At 42.5% G+C, this 27,173-nt stretch overlaps 1 protein-coding gene across 2 annotated transcripts in view; it reads left to right on the top strand.

Annotated features, from left to right (window-relative positions):
- Positions 1 to 27,173, top strand: part of mad1l1 (mitotic arrest deficient 1 like 1) — a 102,095-nt gene that overhangs the window by 10,888 nt on the left and 64,034 nt on the right. For both annotated transcript variants that reach the window (XM_054778504.1, XM_054778505.1), the window contains exons 10-13: positions 8,639 to 8,725; positions 9,650 to 9,794; positions 18,729 to 18,869; positions 20,373 to 20,429. In XM_054778504.1, the coding sequence (XP_054634479.1) occupies positions 8,639 to 8,725; positions 9,650 to 9,794; positions 18,729 to 18,869; positions 20,373 to 20,429 (430 nt within the window). The remainder of the gene's footprint in view (positions 1 to 8,638; positions 8,726 to 9,649; positions 9,795 to 18,728; positions 18,870 to 20,372; positions 20,430 to 27,173) is intronic.

The raw sequence follows: 27,173 nt of genomic DNA on the forward strand, positions 1-27,173 counted from the left end.
TGAGGTTTTATAGACTAACTTTGATTTTTGCGGCAGTACGGAATAAAGTGCATACCTTGTCGGCTCAATACGAGTGTTGGCAACCCTATATTTGCCACCGCACGCCAATCGTATTTTCTGATTGGCTTTGAAAGGCATTCATCGGTATATGCCAATCAGGTGTTTTTTACAGAAATGTGCCGAAACGAATTGGTGGCTGAGAGAGCGGAGCATCCCTAATCCCTAGTGATAGTTGAATATATTGATACAGTATTTCGTCACACCGCTAAAAAAGTTGTCCATTAAGTTTGACCACGTCGAGACTAAACACATCTGACTTGAGCAGCCAGGCCAGAGCATGTGCACCACTTACCAACGTTGTCATTGCATTCAAGATGACAGGCGTAAGGACAATTAAATGCATTATATGGTGACACTCCTTTCAATGGGCACTAAACTGAGGTCTTACAAGATTTGCACAATGGACTTTCACTGTAGTTTCCATCATATATACCATATTTAAAAGCGTCACCTCATAGCATCAACACTATCACAAGAATGAAAGGAGCACTGACTGTTACACGATCAATGTGTTGGAGTAGGAGCGCTAATTAGACATGATGTGTTTGTAAACCTTTGGAGGACGGGTGGGAGACCAGGAATAATCCACAGTAAGGGGAGGAGGGGCTTGTAAATATTTATTTGCAAGATGCATTAACCTTTAACGTCAAATGATGTGAGCCTCAGTCAGGCGGCTGCCCTTTGCCAGCGGTATGCGCAATGTGCGCTCTCTAAATTCATCCAAAGCATTGAGGCGGTGGCCCCGATGCGCAGCAGCCCCCGACACTTGAGGCTCCAAAAGAATTTTGGATCGTCAACTCTGTTCAGTTTGCAGAGTAATAAAGCAAGAAAGTGGAAATGAACAGTCCACTGCAGTTGTGCATGGTCTCCTGTCAGTCACCAAGACCGCCAGAGCCACTTCAATAAAGCTCATCACGTTCTCGTTCTGATCGTGTTGTCCTCGTCGTCCGCCGAGCTTCGTTCACCTCCGGCCCGGCCGAGCAAGGGCGCCGTGCCTTTTGGCCACAGAAGGTCCTATACCAGCGCTCGCGTAAGAATCAGGAGTTACAGAATGATTGAGCGCACAGAATATTGATTGAAGTCTGGCACTGAGGTTGGGGGAAAAAAAAAACGACTTTCAGATACGTGCAAAGATTTACACTTTTTACACTCAGGCAGACGAGTTGCAGCTCACACTGGGATATGTCAACCAGTGTACAGCCTATACTACTAATTATGTCTTGTCCAAACACTATATGTGTGTGTGTTTTTTTTTCATGAACATAAAGCCTTATGGTTGTCATACTATCACAGTCTCCTAGCTCGCCAGCTGATTTTGAGTAGCTCACAAAGAATATTTGCTTCAACTCTTAGTAGTTTTTATTATAAATGTTGAATTTAGACTTTATGCCTTTTTATATAATATACAAATGAGCACAAAATAGCACAAAGATGATGGCCACACTGTGTGCTTGGTGTACAATGGCCAGTCAGAAATAAAAGACAAATAGTTTGTGGCTCTAATAGTGATGGAAGTTGGACACCCCTGCAACCACACATTTCTATTTCATGAACATATTTATTTATATTATTTTATTCTCTTCATTTTCTTATCTTGAACTAAAAAAATAAATCAATTTATTTCCCAAGTATTCATTCACATGACTCCAAAACATGTATCAAATTTAAATTCAGGTTTGTGTCAAATAGTATTTGCCAGGGGACAAAATGCAGAATTGCCTAACTACAATTAAAACACAGCTTGTAATTACTCTGGTAAAATGATCCAGTTCATTTTCATTTATTGTGTGATTAATTCATTAGTTCATTGTCGTCCCAGGCCCAGTGCCCACAAGAGAGCTTTCTTTCTAAACACGAAATCTGATCACATTTTAATCTCGCGAGATCTTGTGACACCCCTACAATACCGTGTTCCCTTGTTTACCGCGGGGATAGGCCCCCAAAATAGCTCATAAGTGAAATCCGTGAAGTAGGCAACTTAACTTTTTTACAATGAATATTATGTTTTAAGGCTGTAAAACTCCTCACCATACACTTTATACACTTTTCTCAGACAGACATTAACATGTTCTCACATTTCTCTTGTTTATACACACTCAAGGACACAAGAAATGACTGACTCGTGTGTATTTCACTCCTCTGATCATGCCCCTTCGTCCTGGCGCCGTTCCGCTGAAGCATTTTTGTGTCCTTGTTAAAACATATTGATCTTGTTGCCGTATTGTACTCCTCCTCATCCTTCAACCGAAGATTCATCTATTTTGTAACGTCTACCTTCCTTCAGCATGTCCAAAAGTCCAACTTTTTGTGCGGTGGTTAGCATCTTCTTCTGCCTTTTGGGTGCACAACGTTTCATCGACGTGGGTGTTGTCGGAGACAAAAGGTGCAAACAGAAAGAGTTCAGAGTCTCTGCAAACTGTTTGCCAGCAATCAGACAAGGAGAAACACGACAGTTCGGCACAAATGAGATTGATTGACAATGGTCTACAGCCACTCAGGACGCAGAACACAATTCACGTTCATACACAGTAAAAAAACCCAACAAAAAACCCACTAAAGTTGCACATAAAAATCCCGCGAAACAGCTAGTCCTCGAAAGGTGAACCACGATGGAGCGAGGGAACGGTGTATACCCATTTTCTATACCACAAGCTGGAGCCTATCCCAGGTGAAGGCTGCCAAGTATTAACTATGAAATTGAGTTTTTTTTGTTTTTTTTTCACCCTATCACCATATTGAGATATTATCGGTATCGTGAGCCATGTGGCAAATCGTATCACATCCTGAGGTTCCCTGAGTTTCCCAACATACTGTTTTTATCTTTTACTATTGACAGTTGTTCTTTTTAACGTTTGTATGACGTAATAAAATGTCATTGAAAACGTTGGTAAGGTTTCATGATGGCAGTTTGACCCAAGAACGGATCATTTCTATGTGCAATTGTAAATCTGGGGGGGAAATTACTGTAAATAAGAACAAATGACAGGTGGAGCCACATGAAACAAAGGCCTGATTGTTGACATGAAGATGAATGATTGAAGAATTCCCAAGCATGAGCTGCAAAACCGTGGTGCATCCACAGCAAAATGGCATTGTTTGTCCCTTGCATGCTTTGTGTCTTTTTGCAAAGAGCACGCTAATAAATTGTTCATTGGAGGGTACTTTTCTCCACTTTAGTCACAAAGAGATTAGAGGCTGATGATCTCTGTGCTCGGGGGCCAACGTGGAGTCTCTGCTGTACTTATTCCATCGTATGATTCACAACGCCTCATGTTTTAGTCATGAGCTTACTTTGGTACCCAAGGCTCCGCCCAGCCGACTGGAAGGAATTCATCTCCACATATCCCAGCCCCCCTTGACGCTAACATCAACAGCTTTGCTGTTTCCTGTTCTAGCGGACGTCCTGTTTACTGGAGTGCCATTCCAGAGCCAATGTGAGGCTACTGCTTATGTTTGGTTGGCGGTTCATTCCAAACGTAGCTTAAATGCTCCACTTCAGTGAACTGTCGAGTCTCGTATAGTTGCCGGGTGCATGGTCTTAAACAAAAACAAAAAAACCCAAGAACATCTGGGGTCCCTGATTGGCGCCAGGTCAATAGAGATGAACAGCGGTGGCTGTAGTCAACCTCCTGATGTAGTTTTTTAAAAATGTACTCCACAAGATGGCAGTAGCTCATGAATGGCCAGCATCCAGTGGTTTTATCTAGCTCTGTATGCACTTTAAAAGGTTAGGTGGGAAAGTCACTGCACTGTTCCTTATCGGGGTGCGTTTTCATTTCCCATACAGTACCGATATTGCAGCCTTGAGTATCGATATCAGTGCAATCCAATATCAGCAGAAATCAATTTTGTGAGTTATTTTGCAGTGTGGAATGTTAGAAAAGGCTCGATCAAGTGATATTACTCAGGGAACAGTAGGTATGAGGAAAGACTCACCTTCTCGGATGTTTCAGACAGACTTTCGCCTCGGTGGTCTTGCAGGGATCCATCCATTCATCCATCCATCCATTCTCTATGCCGCTCCTCCCCACCATGCTGTTTTTTGTGTGTGGGGGCGGGGGGGGGGGGGGGGGGGGGGGGGGTTTCGGCAAAAAAAACCCCGAAGCCCACATAAACCAGGACGTATGAAAACCGAGGTACTGCTGTAGTTTCGAATTAGTAAATATTTTTTTTACTTCTCTTTTCTGAAGCTGCTGCACCCAAAGCCTTTTAGTCTACAGTGTGCCCTGGTTTATCATGGGAAATAGGTTCCCATAATAGCCCACAATATGTGAAATCTTTGTTTTAAGGCTGTGAAACCCCTCACCATACACTTTTATACACTCTCAGACAGGCATTAACATTTTCTCACATTTCTATCTTGTTTAAACACTCTGAGTTGACATTTCATTTAAACTTTAATGATCAACCTACTAGGTTGGACACAAGAAATTATGAAATGACTCACATGTATTTTACTCCTCTGACAGTGCCTCTTCGTCCTGCCGCCGTTCCACTGAAGCATTTTTGTGTCCTTCTTAAAACATATTGCTCCTGTCGTGGTATTTTCCTCCTCCCATAATGGCGCCCTACAGCCGCAACTTCTGCCTTCCTTCAGCATTTCCAGAAGTCCAACTTTTTGTGTGATGGTTGAATTCCTTTCCTTTTGGGCGCAGAACGTTTCGTCGACATTGTGGGTTTGTCAGGGAAAAACTTGCAACCATACAGCGCTCAGACTCACACAGTTAGCTGTTTCTTCTTCTACTCAGTTGGCAGTTAGCAAGCAGCTCACACGGTTAGCCAGTTTGCTAGCGATGGCCACCATAGCAACCACAACAGGAGACAGCACAAAGGAGATTGATTGGCTGTAGCCCATTGTCAATCAGGACACAGAACACAATGGGTGGTGCAGACAGACGAGAGAGAGAGAGAGAGAGAGAGCCACCTCATGATAAAGCACAGAACTACGACACTCAACTTCCTACAATGCAATTCTTCTTAAGGGGCCAGGCTCGGGCTGTAACAGCGTTCAGAACAAATTTGTTCTGAAGTCCTGCTTACGAAGATTGTGACATTCATGAATATTTTTTGGGGATTTTTTTAGATATATTATCTACGAACACTCAGGACTACTATTACACACATTTCAGCGGCAACATGTTGGCACGTTGGTTGTGTAGTCCGCTTTTGTGCAGCTCATTAAAATGCAATTTTATAGTCATGTCATATTTTTGGTTTTTAAAAAAATTAAAAATAATAATTAATAAATAATAATAATAAATAAATTAAGTACATTTGAATCTCAGTCTGATTTCTTAAACTAAGTGTATCACTTTTATTTGATTTTTTAATTTTCATGAATTTCTTTAAGCGTATTGCATATGGTTACAAGTGTTGAGGCAATCTTGTTGAGCGTAATTAAGCAGCATATGAAGGAAGTTTTCCTGCAGTTTTCCTTCACATACTCTGCTCCACTGAATTTAACTTTTGCTTTCAGCATTTTGAAATCTGCGTCAATCTCATGCCCTTTTATGGGCATTGATGGGCTGTTACGTATGCTAATGTAATTTCATTTGGTCAATTTGCACACGCTTTCAGTTTACGAGGAGATGGGATTCATGAATTTAAGATCACAGCTGCGAACAATTCTGCGGTTTAAGAACACGATGAGTCTGGCGTAGCGTTTTTTTAGGAACCCTCTTAAGAACGGCTTACAAGAAAATCTACGAACATTTTAAGGAAGATATTGGTGAATGAGGCACATCTGTGGTGGCTGAGAACTCATCGCGGGACGGCAAAAGATAACTCCCAAAGTTATCTGTTTGGGAGGATGCAGATGTATTGAAGCGCTAATTTTACCCGCCTCCGGAAACTCACTCTATTCACTTTCCTTTTCTTAAATATCAGTGGAAAATGGCTCTGCACTAGGAGTGTCACAAGATCTCGTGTCCCAAGATCTTGTGAGATTGAAACGTGACAAGATTTCTCGTCAGAAAAAAACTGTCTCGCAGGCACTAGGCCTGGGACGATAATAAATAAATGAATTAATCACACAATAAATGAAAATTAACTGGATCATTTTGCCAGCCTCTATAAATTGCCATGTGAATGCGTGTCTGTTTTCCTCGTCTCCCACCTCCAAACAGGCAGGAAAAGGGTTTAGTCTGTGCATTGGTTTCAGCACCTTAGCGTGTTTGTTCCATAGAACAACGGCATGAATGGGTGTGTGCTCTTTTATCAGTCATATCGTCTCTTTGTCTTGTTGGGTGGAGTTGGGGCTGCTGCAGGGTTTCCCCCTAGGATTTTTTGAAACTGTGGTGGGGAAATGCATAGAAGGCAGGACGGCCATCGCTCTGCAACTTTTTATGAGTTATTTATTAACTTATCCGTTCAACTTTTTTCCAAAAAATAGCAGAACATGAACCGAGAACATTGCAAATCTGTTAATTTAATGGCGAAGTTGCTGAGAGCACTGCCAACATTTAAATGGCACTTTATTTACAAAGCACATCACCACTCAATATGCCCATTTGTCATTAAATACATGTCATGTTTGAATAGAAGACTTAGAAAAATACTAAGAGGTGAAGCAAATATTCTTTGGTTAACTACTCAACATCAGCTGGTGAGCTACTGCTAGCGTACGATCTACCTGTTGGAGACCCCTGTGATGGTGTCACTGGCTAAAGCTGTACATGCGACATGTTTCTGTTGCACAACTTCGACACACAGCTAGTGTTTTGAAGACAAGCTAAATATAATGATAACAGAGCAAGATTAAGTGACACTTTGCTAAAGTAAGCTGTGATGATAATCGATGATTGATGTATCCCATGAACGTAATAGCCACTTGTAGCTCCGAGTTAGCTAGATGCCACCAGCCAGGCATGTAAACAAAGATGCCAGAAAGTGGAGTGATATTGAAACGTGAGCGATCACACACGCTGTCGTCGATAGGCTTAGCATATGACAAGCTGTCGTCAATTGACAACACATTTTACAGGCTATTGTTCATTCTCCTGATAATAAGAAGCAAAGTGAAAGTCAACACAAGACGTGTTGCATATCTGGTCACATGCGCATGTTCCAGCAGGGCAGACAGGCGATTCCACTTTTAAGCCATAAAAACAGCCACAAGGTGGCAAAAGTGCGCTTGATAAGAGCTCGGCAGGGATCACGTTAACGGACAAATCACACATGACAGAAGGAAGAAGTGAGAGAGCATGGAGTGTAGCATGCAGAAGGTTACACATTGTAGGGAAATTTTAACGCAATGCACGCATGCACACACATAGTTCAGTTCCAAATGTGAAAATTGTAAATAGTTCATGGTGTTATATTAGTAAATAAACTTTTGATGTAAAACAACCCTTTTTTTGTGTTGTGTTGTTTAGATATTTGAGTTGTCACAAAAGCAAAAATGATTTGTGTCATAGTGAATGTTATCTTTGAAATTTATCTTCACAAAAAGCTGGTGTTCTCCCTTGTCAGTTGGGATCTAATATTTTGCTGAAACGTACCTATTTTTTTCTACTGCTGATTACTGAAGAATGGAAAAAGGTCGAAACAAACATTTTTTTTCCGTTTGGTAGGTTCCGTGCTTACATAGCCATAGGACACAATATTCTGTGTGCCTTGAAAGATCAGTCAAATTCGTCTAAAATGGTACTGACGGTACAGTTGTCTTTTGAAAAACAGCTGGGATCAAATGAGTTAAAGTTGTAAATGTAATTGTTATATACAGTACAATGTGTCTTTAGCTGCTTCCAATTGTCACCCCGTCCTCTAAATAAATACAGCATTTACAGTGGGGTTGTGAATGATCAACCGATGTGACCGGATTGCCTCGGTGGGTGGAGGCGGGACTGCTAGCATACACATGGAGTGCAGAAGAGCATAGCCTCATGAAGAGCAATGCAGGGTAACGTAGTAAAAAGTAAGTCAGTAGGTTGCTATATATTGTCATATTTTTCATTGTGCTTGTCTTAAAAGTAATGTTAAAACCTCTTCTGGTCTCGTTCTGGTAGACCCAATCTCGTGTATCGTATTGTCTCGTGACACCCTTACTCTGCACTCATCCATTTTTGCGTGCTTGTCATTTCTAAGGCTGCCCATTTAGGCAGCAAACTATTGCAGCAAACTCTGTCCTCTGTCTTCGTTGACTCCACAACATAGCATGGATTGGTTGAATTCCCCGTTTACGCTGCACATTCCGACTTTGAAGTGCTGAAGGTTTCACTGCTCCTGACTTACGCGGTGCTTACCTTTTAGCTGCTAAGTGGAAGCTTAAGTGGCCCGTTACAGTCCGATGGAAAAGCTAATGACACATCGATAGTCATGCTCGTGTTCTCCAGCCATGCTGGCCTTCTCTCGCTCTCATTTTGACAATGTGACCTGTGGGTTTGTTTTGTGCTCACTCAGCGTTTAACCGGCCGTCTCTGCCTCTGCCTCTGCCGGCCGTGACGCTTTGCTTCCCAGCTCCCTGCTGGCCTCCCGGCAAAGGAATATGGAGATGTTTTTGTTTTCCTTCCCCCTTTGTCGTATCGATCACTCGCCATTTGACTGCGTGCTAACATTTCTGTGTCGCGTCTTTCTGCAGGAAACCAGAAGATCTGTCCCGGGAGGTTATTCAGATCCAGCAGAGAGAGATTACACTGAAAGAGCAGAACTACACGCTCAACAGCCGGTAACAAACCAGAATTCCCTTGCTGATACGCCCTTGTTTTTTTTTTGTTTTTTTTTTTTGGTTCTGACTGTCTGCTTCCCCCTCACACCATTATTATGGCGTATCTCGGACAACTCCTTAATTGTCACCAAGTTAATTAAACTGCTCCCCGGTTCTGATAGGACTCCTAATGGTTCTGTGTGTGTACATATGACAGAGAAGAAATTCTCTAATTAACGGCGTTCTCTTCAGGCCGAGGTGAAGTCTGCAGGGAGGCGTGTGCGCATGCTCCACTCTGCCGCTCAAAAAGCTTTCATTAGCTAACAAGCGTCTCTGCTGGCCAGCGTATGGGCCTCATTATGCAATATTAGAAACAGAAGAATGGCTGAGGGGGAGGGCGTGCACGGGGGACTTCGGAAGGAGGGTAATTATTCTCCTCCTCCTGTATAATTACCGTCACATTGATCAGCCCCGACACCACCACTCCACATCACGTCCAAGAAGTCTCTTGTCTCAAATGTTTTGGATACTTGAAGGCTGATTTATTCAGCATCTACGCCTTCTATCCATATTTGTGTCCCTCTCCTGACAGCTTACGGATAGAGGACAGTACGCTTCATGGGATGACGTCCACGCTATTAAAGCTGACTGCCCAGTTAGCTCTTTTCCACTATTGGTTGTGTTTCTATGGCGGGCAATAAGTAAATTCCCGGGTTATAATTACAGCATTTACAGAATATTAAATTGTTACTTTTGGCTGAATTTCTACAAACATACCACTGTTGGTGGATTCATGACTAAAAGTTTATTGCGGCGCAATCACTGTTCTATTTTAAGTTGTTTTCAGGGAACATAAATGAGCCGTAAATTGTTTTCTGGGCGCATTATTGATCCGGAGTGCTTTGTCTTTTCTCGCTCTCGCTTCCCCCACCATTTTCACGCCAGCCTGAGGAGCATGGAGCGCTCGCTGTCCGAGCTTCAGGCGGAGCTATCCCAGCAGCACGGCAAGACTCTGGAGGAGCAGAAGAAGAGGGAGGGTCAGGACGTGCTGCGGCGCCGGCTGCAGAAAAGAGTCCTGCTACTCACCAAGGTGTGACACACACTTGAGTCTCAGGGCCAACATTAAAGCCCTAATCCATGCCCTATGAAGGTCATGTGACTCTCCAACTCTGCAGTCCATGACAAGGTCCCTCTACTGTCTTATTGATTTTTCACTCTGGTTATCCTGCTGCCTCCAAACACACATACACAAGACGCGTGCCAGCATTGTACTAAAACATTGTACTGAAATGTTGTTTGGTAATACAGTAATCCCTCGTTTATGACCGCTAATTGGCTACACCGCCAACTGTGATAAGTGAATTTTTGCAAAGTAGGATTCTGTATGTAGAAATCAATTATTTTCATAGTTGGAGCATAGGAAACCTTTTAACCACCTGGTAAATACGCTCTTTAACATTAGAGCTCCCTAGATATGAAATAACACCCCTATAGTCACCTTTACATTCCTATGACCCAATATAGCAGACATAAGACCGAAATAACATTCATGCTGGTGTGTGTTGCTGTACATGTGTTTTAGTGGCACGGACAGGAAGTGATTTTCAGAGTTGACTTTTAGCTTGGCGTGCAACAGGATGCATGATACTTTGTGCAGATATTTGTATTTATTATACTAATTTGAATCCCCAAATGCATACTCTTTACCCCATTATTTATTTACACACTCCTGATCAAAATGTGAAGACCAGTTGAAAAATGTCAAGAATGCACGAAGAAGTTTGAAATGACTGTCTTACTGCGTCCAACCTCAGCAGCGATGGCGGGCTGTGAGAGGCCTTATTTACGCAGCTCAACAATCCCACCGCGTTCAAAGAGAAAGCTTTTTTGTCTTTGTCATCAGATCATGACAGTGTGAATACCTGACACTAAATCATATTCAATCCACGCTTTTGCCAACATGTTGCCTTTTAAATGCTGTGCTCTTACACTTTTGATGAACAGCCTATTTCACTGTAATGCGTCTTTGAAAATAAATTGCTTTTTATGTCTCACTCCCATTTCTTCTTTTTGCATTTTGAAGCTTTAGAACCTCCTTCAGATCCAACGGTGCAAAATGTACATTCTTGAAATTTGTCAACTGCTCTTAACATTTTGATCAGGAGTAGTTGATGAAGTTATTATTTAATTTTCTGGCTGGAAATTGGATGCGGGTTCCCCAATAAGAATGCAAGGTTGAACGTGGGCATGGCAGCGACTCTTAACGGTGGTGAACATGAGTCATATTTATCTATGGACTTTTCTCTAAAATATCTTCCTTCCTTCTTTTTACCTGGGAAAATGCACTTGCTTTATCACTGCCGTGCAACAGATGCTCAAAATTCTTTGAAATGCACTGGAGATGAAATAAGTTCTTCCAGGAAGAACTTCCCGCCCCGCTTATTGTCCTTCTGTGCTGCCACATTTCAAGGAAATGCTTGTCTTCACTCTAATAGTTGGGAGTTCTTTTGTCAAGAACAAAAAGTCAGTCAGTAGCGGCTGAGAGGCCTATCAAGTACACAGGAATGAGAAAATGCTTCAATTACATTGGGACGGGGACGATCCCATCCAGTATCGGTTTCAGGTTCCGATACCAGCATAATTCATGTATTGGAAATTACCGATACCACCTGTGGATATTGCTGTTCCGTGAGCATGTCTGTGCTTTAATGTTGACAGCAAACGTAGCTAGAAGAATATCAGCAAAAGCAGCCAAAAGAGTATTAGCAAACATAGTTGTCTCCATACCTTAATTTGGATATCCGCTGATACCAATAAAATGCTGATATCAGTGCTCTGTTTGCTTTGACATGCAACCATGCCAAAAGAATATCACCAAAAAAAAAAAAAGCAAATATCTGGTAACATAGCTACCTACCTCCCCCGAGATGAATATCAACAAAAGTAGCCAAAAGAATACACTCCTGATCAAAATCTTAAGACCAGTTGAAAAATTGCTAGAATTAGCATTTTGCACATTTGGATCTTAATGAGGTTTTAAGTAGAGCTACAATATGCAAAAACAGGAAGGGGGAGTGAGACAAAAAACACTTTGAAAAAGTCATTTATTGAAAACAACAATTAAACTGAAATAGCTTGTTTATCAACTGGTCTTAAGATTTTGATCAGGAGTGTATCACTAGTTATGTCTTTAAAAAAAAAAACAACAAAAAACATTAATGGATGGTCACTGTTGTGTGGTTGAATACGGCCCATTATTAGTAAAATAAATATGCATATTTAAGCAAATTGTACCTATTCTTGACCTAAATGAAGCATACCGCAAAGCACCTGTGTATTAACCGCACCCCCATTTTCAGGCTCACGGCGGGGAAAAAATGTTTAGTTCATAAAAGCTTGCCAAGTCTTTCATCTCAAATCAACATGCGTAAAGGTACTAAGCAATTTCAAAAAGAAGAATAAAGGAGAAATCTGAACTTTGGCATCTAGATCTTTAATATTATGGCTAAGCACAGATTAATAATAATAATAATAATAATAAATCAAAATAAAGAAATTTGCAATTTTCAGAGATGTTTTGATATCTTATCTTTCACTGCTTCTCTTTTTCTCTACTATTTTATTGCATTGCTTCAGTGTGAATTTGAATAAACTCCAACGTTGTATTGTATTTTACATTGGAAGCTTAGGTTAGCTTCAGTGTATATAGAGATCGTTTCACTGTGTGAAAGTTAGTTGCATACAATAGTATTTTCAGCGACTGTACAGCAGAGGGCGCTAAAGTCAAAGCAACTGTCTGACCCACAGACGGCTATTCTAAAATGGGCTTCTCGTCAATTTCTGCGTCTGGTCACAGACCTGTCATCGTGTATAAACCGCACCACGATTTTTTGCTTGTGCGGTTTATACACGGTGCTTTACGGTAAATTGAAGCAGAAATTCACTTATAGTGGTCGGGTCTGGAACCACAAAAGCGCGATAAATGAGGGATTGCTGTAATCAAAATATAGGAAATGACATCCTCGCTCCATTCCTCACCTGCCTTCAATTAAGACTTTTTGCTCTTAAGGTCGACCCGCTGGCGGTTTCCCGTCCCGTTGTCTTTTCCGGCATCATGAGCAGGTGGTGAAAATGGTAATGAGTCTTTTATCACTCCGTCCCACCACTGCCCTTTGTTTGCGTCTGGATGGAGCGTTTTAATGGTAGCGAGGCTGACAGATTTGATTTAGATGGAGTGAAGTTGGTCGCACGTTTAATGGACAGTAAATAGCCAAAGGGCTCAGCTGTCGGGGTCGCATACAAAAGTCAGAACGACCTCTGAACAGCTCCATCAGCCTGCAGCGTTTCTCAGTTTGTTTGGTGGTTGTCTGCCACCGTCTGACCTTTGAGACCTTTTGAAATTATACAGGGCTGATTTGACGGCGAGCCTAATCAGCGTCTGATTATAATGATAATTTTTTTTGTTTTGACACAAGCCTGCGGGCTCATCTCACAAAGCAATTCCAGCCCCATTACTCATTGATTTTTACATTCACAAGGTGCTGTGAAGAGACACGGCTGCAATAACACACGGCGTGCGCTCAGCACAGCCCGCATTTATCGCCAGAGTACCATGAAAGATTAAAGGCGTCGTGGAAACGTTTGGTAAAATAGTTACGGCCCACTAAGCTGTGGCTTTTTTTAGGTCCCTTTAGTGCATTGGAATTAAATATTGGCCCGTTTACCAGACGTGTGGCATCCTGCGCCAGTTATATTGCACATCAATTAGTCATGCTAAGTGCAGCCTTTAAAGCTAGCATGCGCCCAACTTTCCAGAGGGCCGCAGAAAACTACCAATCAATATTGTTTGTACTTTGGTGTGGCCATAAATGTTTGCAAGATGAAGATTGTGATTGGTAGCGTGTTGCTTCAAAGGGACTGAATGCAGCTGATTTTTTTTTTTCCAACCAAAAAATATAAGCACACCACCGTCAGCTAGCCTAAGTTACCAATCATGCTTTTAAAGAACACACTGCACAAGTAGATGTCACAATTCAGGGCTGTGGAGCTAAACTTACCATTCAAAATATCCTTTTCTTTGCCCATTTCTGCTCAATATTTGTTCCCTCTTCTGGCTTCACATCAGCTGCCACGCCGCTGTGTTTCCTCAAACTATGGTGTGGGCCGAGGGTCATAAGGAAGCACGCACGTTAATCACTTGTCAAAAAAAAAGTGCCGTTTAGGCCTGTCACGATAATGGATAATATTGTTTATGGAACGATTAAAAACAAACAAACAAACAAACAAACAAAAAAACAGGTCGATAATTATGAGCCCTCGATAAATTGACATTTACGTGTATGCGCGTCTGAGCCATCTGCTAGTCTCTCTGTGGCACACAGGCTGGATGACAAGAGGGTTCACTCTGCTTGTCTGTGCACATTGGCTCCGTATGAAATGAACACAGAAGAGAGTCACCATCTTCTCAGCTATTAAGCCTCTTTGTCCCAGTAGTGGAGGCGGGAGCTACGTACACGGAGTGCGAGCAGTTAGCAAACGGATGCAAATATGAATGAAGGCACAAAAGTCATCGTTTCCAAGACGAATGCCACAGTTCCAGTGTGGATGTGAAGCAAAGCCTTCTTCCCAACGCTTACCGCGGCGTTTCATCAGCGCAGTAAATATTAAACGAAACATCGCAAAATGGTGCGCGTTCAGTGTCGCTCGCTACATTGCAAAAGAAATGCAACCTTTCAATTTGGTTGAAAAGCCAACAGCAGGATTTTCCTGGGAGATATCAGCAACATTGCATTTTAGCTCACTGTCTTGTCTGTTTTTGTCCACCTATTGCGTTGCTGCGTTCTTGTGACACCATGAGTAGGATTGGTAACGCGAAGTGATGACATCCCGCAATTCGTGAGTGTTCACGTAGGCAGAGTCTGTGCCACAGGTAGATGATGCTTGAGTGCCATCTAGTGGCGCAAATGTGACATGACAAAATGATCATTGAATAATAATAAACCAAATGATAACATGGTTTAAAAAGAGGTCGAAATGATCGATTATCGTCGCTAAATTTGAGCACAATTATCAACCAGCAAAATTTATCGTGACAGGCCTAATACCGAATGTGCACACACTTTTATACAATTGGCTTCTTTATTTCATAATTTAAGACCAACGTCTATATCGACAAATATAATCGTTGAATCCTATCGAATTGAAATGTGTTGTTTGTAGACTGTATCGAATTGTTCTGTTTTTAAAAAATTTAGCGTTTTTGAATCGTATGTTAACTCGTGTATGTAGATGCGTAAGGAAGTGTTTATCACAAAGATTTACATCCCTCCTTATTCTAGTTAAAAACGTCTTTCTAGTTGTGATTAATTATGATTAACTATGGACCAAATGTGTTTAATCGCAATTAAATACAGTCAAACCTGTCTTAGCGGCCACCTTTATAGAACGGCCACCTGCCTATAGCAGCCACTGAAAAATCCCCCCCCAGCAAATTTACATGTTATAGACCCTGTGTATAGCAGTCACCTGTCTAACGCGGCCAGCGGCCACCCATTTTGTCTCCCTTGGTCAATATCTGACTGCATATAGCGGCCAAATTACCGACTCAAGTAGAAGCTTCATGCACGAAAAAGTTTCGTTTTTCAATCAATGAAGCTGTCGTGTGTAGACTTTAATTACTGAGTCCTAGCTCAGTCACAATCATTCACAAGATCCACACAAACTGTCAGTTGTTCCACATAAAAAAGCCGTCTTCTTTTGAGCTTCTATTTCCTGGTCAAACATGTAACTTTAAGAGCATTTGCACCAAAACATTACCGCAAATTAGGCTGGGAACAGGACGTGCTCCCAGCGACGCTACAATAAAAAAAAAAAAAAAAACATATGCTAGCATGCATGCGACAGCGGGAGCAAAACTGAGTTCGGTTGTACTTAATTGAAGTATTTTAGAATGTACTCACGTTATTTATCATCAGTCCTCATCCACAAATCCATCAAAGTCCTCATCTTCTGTATTCAACACAAAAAAAGCCGTCTTCTTTTCCGTTCGCTACTAGTCTGTTAACTTGTCAGTGTTATTCAGCTCCGAAGCAAAGAAGGAAACTTCTCCTGTTGCTTCTGCCAACTTTATTTATTGAACGCGGCCACCAGACAGCAGCTCAGAACACACACACATCTCTCAGCATCGTCTCTCCTTCCTGCTTGCCCACAAGGCAAAGGTTAAACAAGCCCCACTACATAGCTGTCCAGCCAATGCCTGTAAGAAATGACACCGTTTATTTCCTGGTGTGCACTGGTCAATACTGTAATGCCGCTTGTTGTGGGGAAGGAGAGACTCACGTCGCCGATGCACTTTAATGGCTTTATTAACAGCGGAGAACACTGCAGGACTTTACATCCACGCCAACATAAACACACTTCCCAACTCTCTCCAAACTCACAGCTAGCACTGAGCCTAGCTCTCCTGCTCGGGACGCCCACGTCACTTCCCGTCACTTCCTGATGAACTAAAGCTGTAAAAAGTAAAATATAAAAAACAAGCGTAAGACATTACTAGCACAGCTTTGTTCTGTGGGTGGTGGATATATTCTATCAGTTATTATTAAGCCTCTAGCTTCCTTTTAGTAAGTAAAAACCTTGGCTATGATTGCACTACATTGTCATGTAGACCTACAAAGTACACTTGGAAGAACAAGAGGTGAATAAATGTATTGCAACTGATGTGAAACTGATGAGGGGTTGGATTAAATAAGCTTTGCTTCTTCCTACTCCTTTTTGGACATGCAAAATTGTGAATTGTACTATGTGATGTGCTACTGTTTGACTCATGCATGTTCAGGATTAAAACCATGAACCATGATAATAACAAGCCTCGTAGTGCTGTACAACTTTTATCCGCAGTCCGCAGTGCCCGCTACTGGTCAACATTATTATTATTATTATTTTCCCTTTTTTTTCTTTTTTTTCCCTCTACTGGTCAACATTCAAACTGGACGCCAACCTGTCTATAGAGGCCACCTGCCTATAGCGGCCACTTTTGCAGACTCCCTCTAGTGGCCGCTATAGACAAGTTTGACTGTATTTAAATCGATTGACAGCCCTATATATAGCCTCGAACACCAACAAAGAAGAACCCGCCGAGCACCAGTGAAGTGGCTAAAAATTTTGGCTTAACTTGATTTAAAAAAACAAACAAACAAAACAGCGGTGGGCTCAGTGCAACATTTGCAACACAATGATATCATGCAAAGGAGTGTGCACCACCAGCATGATTCATGTTCACACATTCATGGTGTAGAAATAACACAGTACCTCGTCTTGGATGCGCTACATTGGACTTCCTCTAAGCAGTCACAAACCGGGAAGTCAAACAATAAATGGCATCTGTCTCGTGTCAACGTCAGCCAGGCTTTCAGGATGCTAGCTCATGTTCGTGCAAATAAAGGATGGGACTACGGCTCCGGCTAGGGAAGTTTGTGTGCACAGTCCGTCTCTGTTAGCAACAGTCAAGGGACCTTCTCAACTCACACAAGACACTTGCGGCCTATTGAAAATAAGACAGCTTTGGGCTACTTGTGTTAACAAAATAAGGGTGTGATAAAAAAAAATAGCTGACACGAACGTAGAGGCAGCAAACAAAGTATACTACTTTTCAAAAGTAAACATCTTTTGTGGAAGTGTACTCCTGTTAAAAGAAACTTTTGATGTCTACTGTATATACTGCTGGAATGTAGCGCTGGAAGAAATTCATAGTAAAGTTGATAAAAAATTCATGGAGAAGTTCAGACATTTCATCCAAAATGAACTCTAGTTAGCGGCCTCATTTTAAACCATTCAAACTTTTATGAACCCGCCTCTTAAAAGCATCGGAATCGAGAATCATTAGGAACCAGAATTGAAACAAGCCATTGGAATTGGAACCATTCAAACTCAAACGATGCCCAACCCTAATGTCAACTGACAACGGTGCGGCCATACCGGCGCCGCTCAATGCTAGCAAGGCAGCTAACGACTTTCAGCAACACATAGAAAGCCCAGTTTCGACTGCGAGAAATAACACAGGACGTGACAAAGTATTTCCATGCAGTGACCACGCTGGTGACTTTATCTCGTATCGTAGAAACACTATGACACACTATTTTAGTGGTTTTGAAACCGGGACGTTTTCATTTTGTGGTATGCCCTGAAACCGCTAACCAGCCCATGCGTAGTTACAAGCATTATTTTTATTATATCTGACTCTTTCACTGCTTTTCCATCATCTTGTTTGCAGTTATTTTATGTCTGCATCACACCACGCACTGGGAGCATATCATTTCCACGACGTGCACCGACGTGCACTCTAGATCACATGGTTGAAACCCAGCAATCCCTAAATATTCCTTGCCTGCAGTCCAGTTGGAGTGTTTGGAGCCTCAGCAGTTTTTGTGTATCACACGCACATTCATGAGCACGCAGGAAGGCTTGAGTGACAGTCGGGAGCTATTTGGAGACACAGCATCACAGTGACTGACACTTGTGTAGATGCTGACTTTTTTCTCTGTCTCCAAGAGAGGTTGTTGGTTTTTTAAGCTGTGTTGATTCTCCGGACGCGTCTTTGGTTTTGCTTTTATCCAGGAGGAAACATCACTTGGAGTTTTTACAGCCACTCTTCACAACTCACATGAGAGAGCACGGTGGTGTAATGTCATGTGCCCCCGCAGACGTCGCTCTGTCATGGCTCGCTTTCATTTCCTCCTCCGCCAGCCTCTCCGTAACGGCGGCAAGCGTGAGCGTGACCCCGAGCTCCTCTTGTCAGCTGGAATGAGAGCGCCGCCTCGCACTTTGTTCCTCATTTACAAAGGCGTTTGCCTGTCACGCACATTTGTCACAAGTGACAGCCGCATAAGGCACAAAACCCCCCCCAAAAACTCCACACTTGCTCGCAAATGTCACACGTCGCGTTGCGCAAAATACCGTAAAGTCATGACCTTATCTGCATGCGGATTTCCCAAGAGGGTTATTTTCACGCGTGTGTGTGTTGCAGGAGCGGGACGGCATGCGTGCCATCCTGGAGTCCTACGACGGCGAGCTGGCCCCCGCTGAGCACTCGCCACAACTCAGCAGGCGTCTCAAAGAGGCGGAGGAGGTGCTTCTTAAGACGCAGAACCTCAACGCCGAGATGGAGGTTTGTTTGTCCTATCGCACTACCCTTCACACACAAACCCAATGTCTGTTCATATACACTTCATGGAAATTTCAAGAATGTAAATTTTGCGCTGTTGGATCTTAAAGAAGTCCTAAGTAGAGCTTCAAAATGCAAAAAGAAGAAATGGGTGTGAGACAAAAAAGCAATTTATTGCAAAGAAGCATTGCAGTGAAATAGGCTGTTCATGAAAAGTTGAAGGGCACAGCCTTTAAAAGGCAAAATGTTGGCAAAAATGTGGATTGAACGTGATTTAGTGTCAGGTATTCACACTGTCTTGATCTCTTGATGACAAAGACAAAAAAGCTTTCTCTCTTTGAAGGCGGTGGGTTGTTGAACTGCGTAAGCAAGGCCTCTCACAGCCCGCCATCGCTGCTGAGGTTGGACGCAGTAAGACAGTCATTTCAAACTTCTTCAAACATCCTGATGCTCTTGGAACAAAAAAGTCAAGTGGTAGACCCCAAAAAAATGAGCCAGAGGATCCCACTCTCTGCCCGTCAAGACACGGGACCATCCTCAGCCCAAATGAATCCCAAAAAAGACCATCACACTACCACCACCATATTTTAATGTTGCTATGATGTTCTTTTTCTGAAATGCCAGATGTAATGGGACACACACCTTCCAAAAATGTAAACTTTTGTCTGGTCAGACCACAGAGTATTTTCCAAAGGTCTTGGGGATCATCAAGATGTTTTCTGGCAAAATTGAGATGAGCCTTAATGTTGTTTTTATTCAGCAGTGGTTTTGGTCTTGGAACTCTGCCATGCAGGTCGTTTTTGCCCAGTGTCTTTCTTATGGTGGAGTCATGAACACTGACCTTAACTGAGGCAAGTGAGGCCTGCAGTTCTTTGGATGTTGTTGTGGGGTCTTTTGGGACCTCTTGGATGAGTTGTGGCTGTGCTCTGTGGGTCATTCTGGATGGACGGCCACTCCTGGGAAGGTTCACCACTGTTCCATGTTTTGGCCATTTGTGGATAATGGCTCTCACTGTGGTTTGCTGGAGCCCCAAAGCTTCAGAAATGGCTCTATAACCTTTTCAACACTGATAGAGCTCAATCACAGCTGTGTTTTAACAGGTGGGCACTTTTTCACACAGGGCCATGTAGGTCATTGACTAATATTTAAATTAGTTTGATGATCTGAAACATTTAAGTGTGACAAACATGCAAAAAAAAGGGGGGGGGAAGGGGGCAAACACTTTTTCACACCACTGTATAATGTAAACATCTGTCTGTTCATCCACACACACATAGTGTAAACATATTAGTCTATTCACATGCACTCATATGACGATATGCGTCAGTCCATTCACACATATCCATAATGTGTACGCCTGTCGACTCGTATGCACATTGTAAACAGCACATGCACGCATCATGTCAACATCTGTCTGTCAGTTCATATAACACATCATCTCTGTCTGTCCATTCTCATGTGCTGCTTTGTGTGTGACCCCTGCTCCTGTCATGTGCTCTTGCTCAGGTGCAACTAACCAAAGCGGAGGACGAGACGGGAACCCTCAAAGTGCAGCTGCAGACGGTAAAGGAGGAGTTTTTTATTTGTATTTTTAACATGTGGATTTCAACACTAGCGTTTAAAATTGAGCACTAAATCGCTGTCACTAGAAACTGGTAGGCTGATGTTCTCCTCAGCACCCCCCCACCCCCTGTTTCTTGAACCCTTCGAGTCCCTTGATGTTTGCTGTGTGCACGCGTGTCCTATATTCCAGAGCTGGCTAAAAATATCAACAGAGCCAGCTAAAAAGCTTGATTCTTAATGCCGCAGTTCGCTTCTCCTCTCGCCACGTGTTCGAAATCGGGCCTCCCAAAATGACCCAATCTAACATTCTCCTTCACATGCCAGTCCAGCCTGCCCTGTTGTTGATATGGTCCTCAGCAGCAGAACTCTGCAAGAGAAAGTTGCTCTCTCGCTTGTCTGTTCATCGCCGTCGCAGACATCCGTGTTGTTGAAACTTGCAGTGACACGACTGCAGCGCAGCCCTTCAAACGCTTCATCTTCCGAAGACGCCCCAGCAGTCTGCAGCGCTAACTTGGCAGGTGTTTGCATGTTAACATACGCTCATGCCACCGCGACCAAGCCAACTAACAGGATTTTTACACTCTGACCAGCAAGGAAGTTTGGCTCTTTAAGCATCTTTATTACCTCACCTGCCACTCCCACCTGTGCACACTGGATGAATGACAGCAAGCGTCCCTCTGCAGAAATCTAAGATATGTATTTATTCTTTCAATGCCAAAGACTATTGACGACTATTGACGTCTTTTCAAAAAGTAACGTTGACTGCTAAAGACGTTTATTGACATCTTTTGCTTTTTTCTGTTGGAGCTACAGATCAAAGTCTTATTCATCTTGTGTGTGAATTTCTGACTTGTACGCAATGTATTTCTGTCCCAGTAGGGGGCAACAGTTCTCTTTTCCTCTAACCGGCAGCGACAGATTGTCTATGAAGAAGACGGATTGTGCGTTGAGAGAGGAAAATGGCGGCAGAAATCGAGCAGAGACAAAAAATACAGGCAGCTAACACTGTCACAGAGCTTGTCTGGCGGTGGATCTGCCTTCGTAAGGACGCGATCGCAAAATATACAGGTGACATGGGTGGTGTAGGTGACGTAGACACAAATGCAGTTGACAGTGGCAGCCGATACAACAGGCTAGTGGTTAGCGTTGCTGAGCCATGTGGCGTGACACCACGGCCTGACACCGGAGGCAGTTCCGAGTCGGGTGACTCAGAACCCCCATCCCCACATCCAGCAGACCCCACCGTCACTCTGCTTGAATTTGCTTCCCTGCAGAAAAAGCTTGTTTTCTCTGTATTTTGGTCAAAATCAGGTCTTTTTGCTGAAAGTACCCTATGTTCTACTGCCAATATCTAAAGACCCAAAAAGGCTAGAAACAAACTTTTTTTTCTGATGAAAGAAGAGTCTAAAGTTTCTTTAGATAGTTTCAATGTTTATGTAGTCCTAAAACTCAATATTCTGTGGGTTTAGAACGTTCAGCAAATAAGCCCAAAAACTCTGGCAGTATGGTTGGCATGGTTGGCAGTTAATGAGTTAATTATTGGGCCGAAATGAGGGAATTGATGTACCGATAAATCCGATGACACAAACAGCTAACCAGTAGATAATGAATAATTTAATGATGCAAGAGTACCCGTACTGTGCGGGTGAGCAAATCCAGCGCTCCTTTTTCCTCCTGCCTGTGACGTTAACGGCCTGTCGTAACATCCCCTGACCTCACCGGTAAACAACATTCACCATAAAAGGAAGGACGTTGTACCAAATGCTCCGCGATGAGGGGAAAGAAATCGAGCACACAAAAACATATCAGCCACCTGAAACGCCAGCAGCGCGGCATTTGAAAATTGCAAAAGATTTGCCAGAGACCTCCATGGCGTCACACCGACTGCTCGGAGCGTGTGCCCAAATACAGTGCACCTTGCAGGGCCACGCCAGGTGGCTCCCTCTGTTCTATACTCTGGTTCTCCTGATAGTAGTGATGTGGTACAAGGAATGTCATGATATTTGATGAGGACAAATCAATAGGTACAGTTAGTCAAATCCTAATTTGTTCCACGCCTTCTTACCCCCAGGTGTGCACAAACTACAGTTGACTCTAAATAAAAAAAGTAGATATAAAAATATCTGTTATCAGTAGCCTCAAGCATCGGTGGGAACCGGGACTAACATTGCGATTCCCCTGGGATTGTTCACACTTTTTTTTTCGATGCCTAGATTCATCACAAATACCCGCCAACACCAGTGAAGAAGCCGGCGAGCACCAACGAATAACAAGCAGCTAAAAAGTTTGGCTTACCATCATAAAAAAAGAGCAGTCGGTTCAGAGCAACATTTGCAACACAATGACATCATGCAAAGGAGGGTCAACATGATTAAACACCTCTGGATTCATGGTGTGGAACTAACGGAATACCTCGTCTCTGATGCGCTACGTCAGGCTTCCTTGAAGCAGTCAGAATCGGGGAAGTCTGTCTCATGCCAATGTAACCCAGGGTTTCAGGGTGCCCGCTGATGAGGAAGTTCAGTGCATGGGAGCTACGGCTCTAGGAGGTGAGTTTATTCATGTGCACAGCCAATCTTGTTTAGCAACTTTAGCAACAGTCAAGACACCTTTTCAACTCACACAACACACATCTGCCCTTCAAAATAAGAACTCCGTTGGCTACATCTTGTTTACAAAATAAGGGTGTCATAAAAAATGGCTTACACCAGTGGTTCTCAATTCTTTTTAAAGAGGGTAGTTCTGCTCTGACCCGATACTGTTTGTGAGCCGATACGAGGCGATGATATGGTTTTATTTACAAAATTTATTTCAGACCAATGTCGCATAGAAGGCGAACACAGCGCTGGTCTCAATTTGCAAGTACTACAAGATCTTTCCCTACAAAGTGGGTGCCCCCAAATGGGTGAGGTATTCTTTTATACCTTAGGGGGCGTCACTTAATCGAACTATCTGGTTAAATGAGTTGGATGGACCTCGATCTGACACGAACTGGGCCATAAAAAGTCCCTTGCCAACTCCATCCTGTTGACAAAGGAGTTGATGTTCAAATAGGCACTATGTGAATGTTGTTGTGTACAGGATGTCTGTCAAAGCAAGGTCATTATGTTCTTATTTTTGAGAGCTCAGCAGTCCTTTTATCTATGACTTTGTTTTTCCATAGCAACAGAATCATTAACTTTCACTTTATTAAAGTACAGTCAAACCTGTCTTAGCGGCCACCCTTATAGAACAGCCACCTGCCTGTAGCGGCCGCTGAAAAATCCCCCACAGCAAATTTACATGTTATAGACCCTGTGTATAGCAGTCACCTGTCTAACGCGGCCAGCGGCCACCTATTTTGTCTCCCTTGGTCAATATCTGACCGCATATAGCGGCCAAATTACCGACTCAAGTATAAGCTTCATGCACGAAAAAGTTTCGTTTTTCAATCAATGAAGCCGTCGTGTGTAGACTTTAATTACTGAGTCCTAGCTCAGTCACAATCATTCACAAGATCCACACAAACTGTCAGTTGTTCCAAAAAGCCGTCTTCTTTTGAGCTTGCTATTTCCTGGTCAAACATATAACTTTAAGAGCATTTGCACCAAAACATTACCGCAAATTAGGCTGGGAACAGGACGTGCTCCCAGCGACGCTACAATACAATACAATAATGCCTGCACGCTAAAACCATGCGAGCATATGTTTTTAAAAAGCAGCGGGAGCAAAACTGAGTTTGGTTGTACTTATTTGAAGTATTTTAGAATGTACTCATGTTATTTTTGATCAATCCTCATCCACAAATCCATCAAAGTCCTCATCTTCTGTATTCGACACAAAAAAAAAGCCGTCTTCTTTGCCGTTCGCTTAACTTGTCAGTGTTATTCAGCTCCGAACCGTAGGAAGGGCGACCTGACTCCAGCAAAGAAGGAAACTTCTCTTGTTGCTTCTGCCAACTTTATTTCTTGAACGCGGCCACCAGACAGCAGCTCAGAACACACACACATCTCTCAGCATCGTCTCTCCTTCCTGCTTGCCCACAAGGCAAAGGTTAAACAAGCCCCACTACATAGCTGTCCAGCCAATACCTGTAAGGAATGACACCGTTTATTTCCTGGTGTGCACTGGTCAATACTGTAATGCCGCTTGTTGTGGGGAAGGAGAGACTCACGTCGCCGATGCACTTTAATGGCTTTATTAACAGCGGAGAACACTGCAGGACTTTACATCCACGCCAACATAAACACACTTCCCAACTCTCTCGAAACTCACAGCTAGCACTGAGCCTAGCTCTCCTGCTCGGGACGCCCACGTCACTTCCCGTCACTTCCTGATGAACTAAAGCTGTAATGACACTATAAAAAGTAAAATATTAAAAACAAGCATAACAAAAGACATTACTAGCACAGCTTTGTTCTGTGGGTCGTGGATAATAACAAGCCTAGTAGTGCTGTACAACTTTTATTCGCAGTCCCACAGTGCCCTCTACTGGTCAACATTAAAAAAAATTCCCTTTTTTTTCTCCCTCTACTGGTCAACATTCAAACTGGACGCCAACCTGTCTATAGAGGCCACCTGTCTATAGCCGCTACTTTTGCAGTCTCCCTCTAGTGGCCGTTATAGAAAAGTTTGACTGTACAAGTTTGTGATTAGCCTAAGTGTTCACGCATCAGGAAGTATAATAAAAACATACTTATAAACCCATAAACTATTGATTGTCAGTTAGGTCCCCAATCAAGCTATTTTCTCACACTTGAGAATTTTGAAATAAAATTAGAGACTTAATTCTTAACACTTTTCTGTCGTGCCCCCACTGGGTGGACAGAAACGTTTTTGCGCCCCAAAAATGTTTGTGTCTGCAGCATCATAGACTCACAATTTTTTTTCCTGAGCTTTTCAAAAGTAAGCATCTTTTGTGAAAGTGTACTCCTGTAGAAAGCAACTTCATAACATTTATGTTCAAGGTGAATGGTTTGACATTTATATACAGGTGGAAAATAGCCCGGTGAGAGAGTCATACCAAAGTTGATTTAAAAAAAAAAGTACATATCATTAAACAATTCATGGAGAAGTTCAGACATTTCACCCTCATTTAAAGCATGCAAACTTTTCTCACCCTTACTCTTAAAAGCATCTGAATCGAGAATTGTTAGGAACTGGAATCGAAACAAGAATCGGAACCGGAATCATTCAAATTCATACGATGCCCAACCCTAGTTATCGGTACTCTATCGGTCTTGAGAAGCAGAAAGTTATCGGTATCGTGCATCTCTAGTATTTATACAAATATGCACTACTTAAGATAGGATGCAGGAGGCCACTTTTAAAGTGCTGAAAGCAATGCAATGTAGGTACCACCGGGCCACACTTTGGACACTTCTGATGGAGTGTCTGGTACAGTAATCCCTTGTTTATGGCGGTTCATTGGTTCCAGACCCGACCGTGAGAAGTGAGTTTCCGCCAAGCCGGATTTGTTATCTATAAATGGAATACTTTGGTAGTTGGAGCATAGAAAACCTGTTTACTGCCTTCTAAATACACTCTTCAACATTATTAGAGCCCTCTAGACATGAAATAACACCCCGATAGTGACCTTTACACTTTTAGTGCCCAATATAGTAGACATAAGAGAAAATAAGACATATAAGACAGAGGAAACCTGTTTACCACCTTCTAAATATGCTTTTTAACATTGTTAGAGCCCTCTAGACATAAAATAACACCCCTATAGTCACCCTTACATTCTTATTACCCAATATAGTAGACATAATAAGAGAAAATAAGACATACAGTAAGACGTAGAAAACCTGTTTACCTTCTAAATACACTTTTTAACATTAGAGCCCTCTAGACATGAAATAACACCCCCAGTCACCTTTACACTACTATTACCCAATATAGTAGATATAATAAGAGAAAATAAGACATTTGTACTTCTTTTTCTGTACAGTACTTTCTGCGGTGCCTATTGTCATCAATGCAACATTACTGACAACTACTGACCAGTGTGGAATGCTACATATCATCACAACCTGTTTTGAATGCGTCCTCTGAATGCCTGAATTTGTATTTTACTTCATTTAACCATTTTTAAGATGGAAAATGCTTCATTTAGGCAAGCGTGTACAATTTCCTTAATTATGCATATTGTTGTACTAATATTAGACTGTATTCAACCATGAAACTGCATGAATTATAAATTAATATATTTTTGAAAAACCATAGAGAGTGAAGCCTTTGAAATTTGAAGTGTGGAAGTGGAGAGGGCTTACTGTGCGAGAATGGACTGGTGACAATATCATATGGTTCTATGGTTATTGTCACACTGTATTCTCTTTGCCATGACTCGTACACTTCTCTGGTGGTGTCCCAAAAAATCAAAGTATTTAAAAAAAAAACAAAACTGACTGTCTCAGTGTCTGCGCTTCCTCTACTCACTCTTTTTTTTTTTCTTTTTACCGGCCCCTTGTTGCCGAGGAGACGTCAACGCAGCCGTGGCAGCGAGTATTGACGCGTGAAATCCACCTGTCTGCCGGAGCAGTAATTACTTATCTGTCTTGGGGAGGCATGGGGTGAGGATTAGCAGGGGTTGGTGGGGCCCGGCAGATGCTGTCACAGGATGAAAAGCGCGTGGGGGGTGGGGGTGGGGGTTTGGTGTAAATGGAAATGAGACATAATTGCTGGAAAAAGCTGCAATGTCAGGTCCAAAAACCTCTAAGAATGCAAGAAAAGTCTGAAATCTTGCAGGGGGACAGCTCTTAA

Source organism: Dunckerocampus dactyliophorus, chromosome 6 (genome assembly GCF_027744805.1).
Source record: "Dunckerocampus dactyliophorus isolate RoL2022-P2 chromosome 6, RoL_Ddac_1.1, whole genome shotgun sequence".
NCBI lineage: Eukaryota > Metazoa > Chordata > Actinopteri > Syngnathiformes > Syngnathidae > Dunckerocampus > Dunckerocampus dactyliophorus.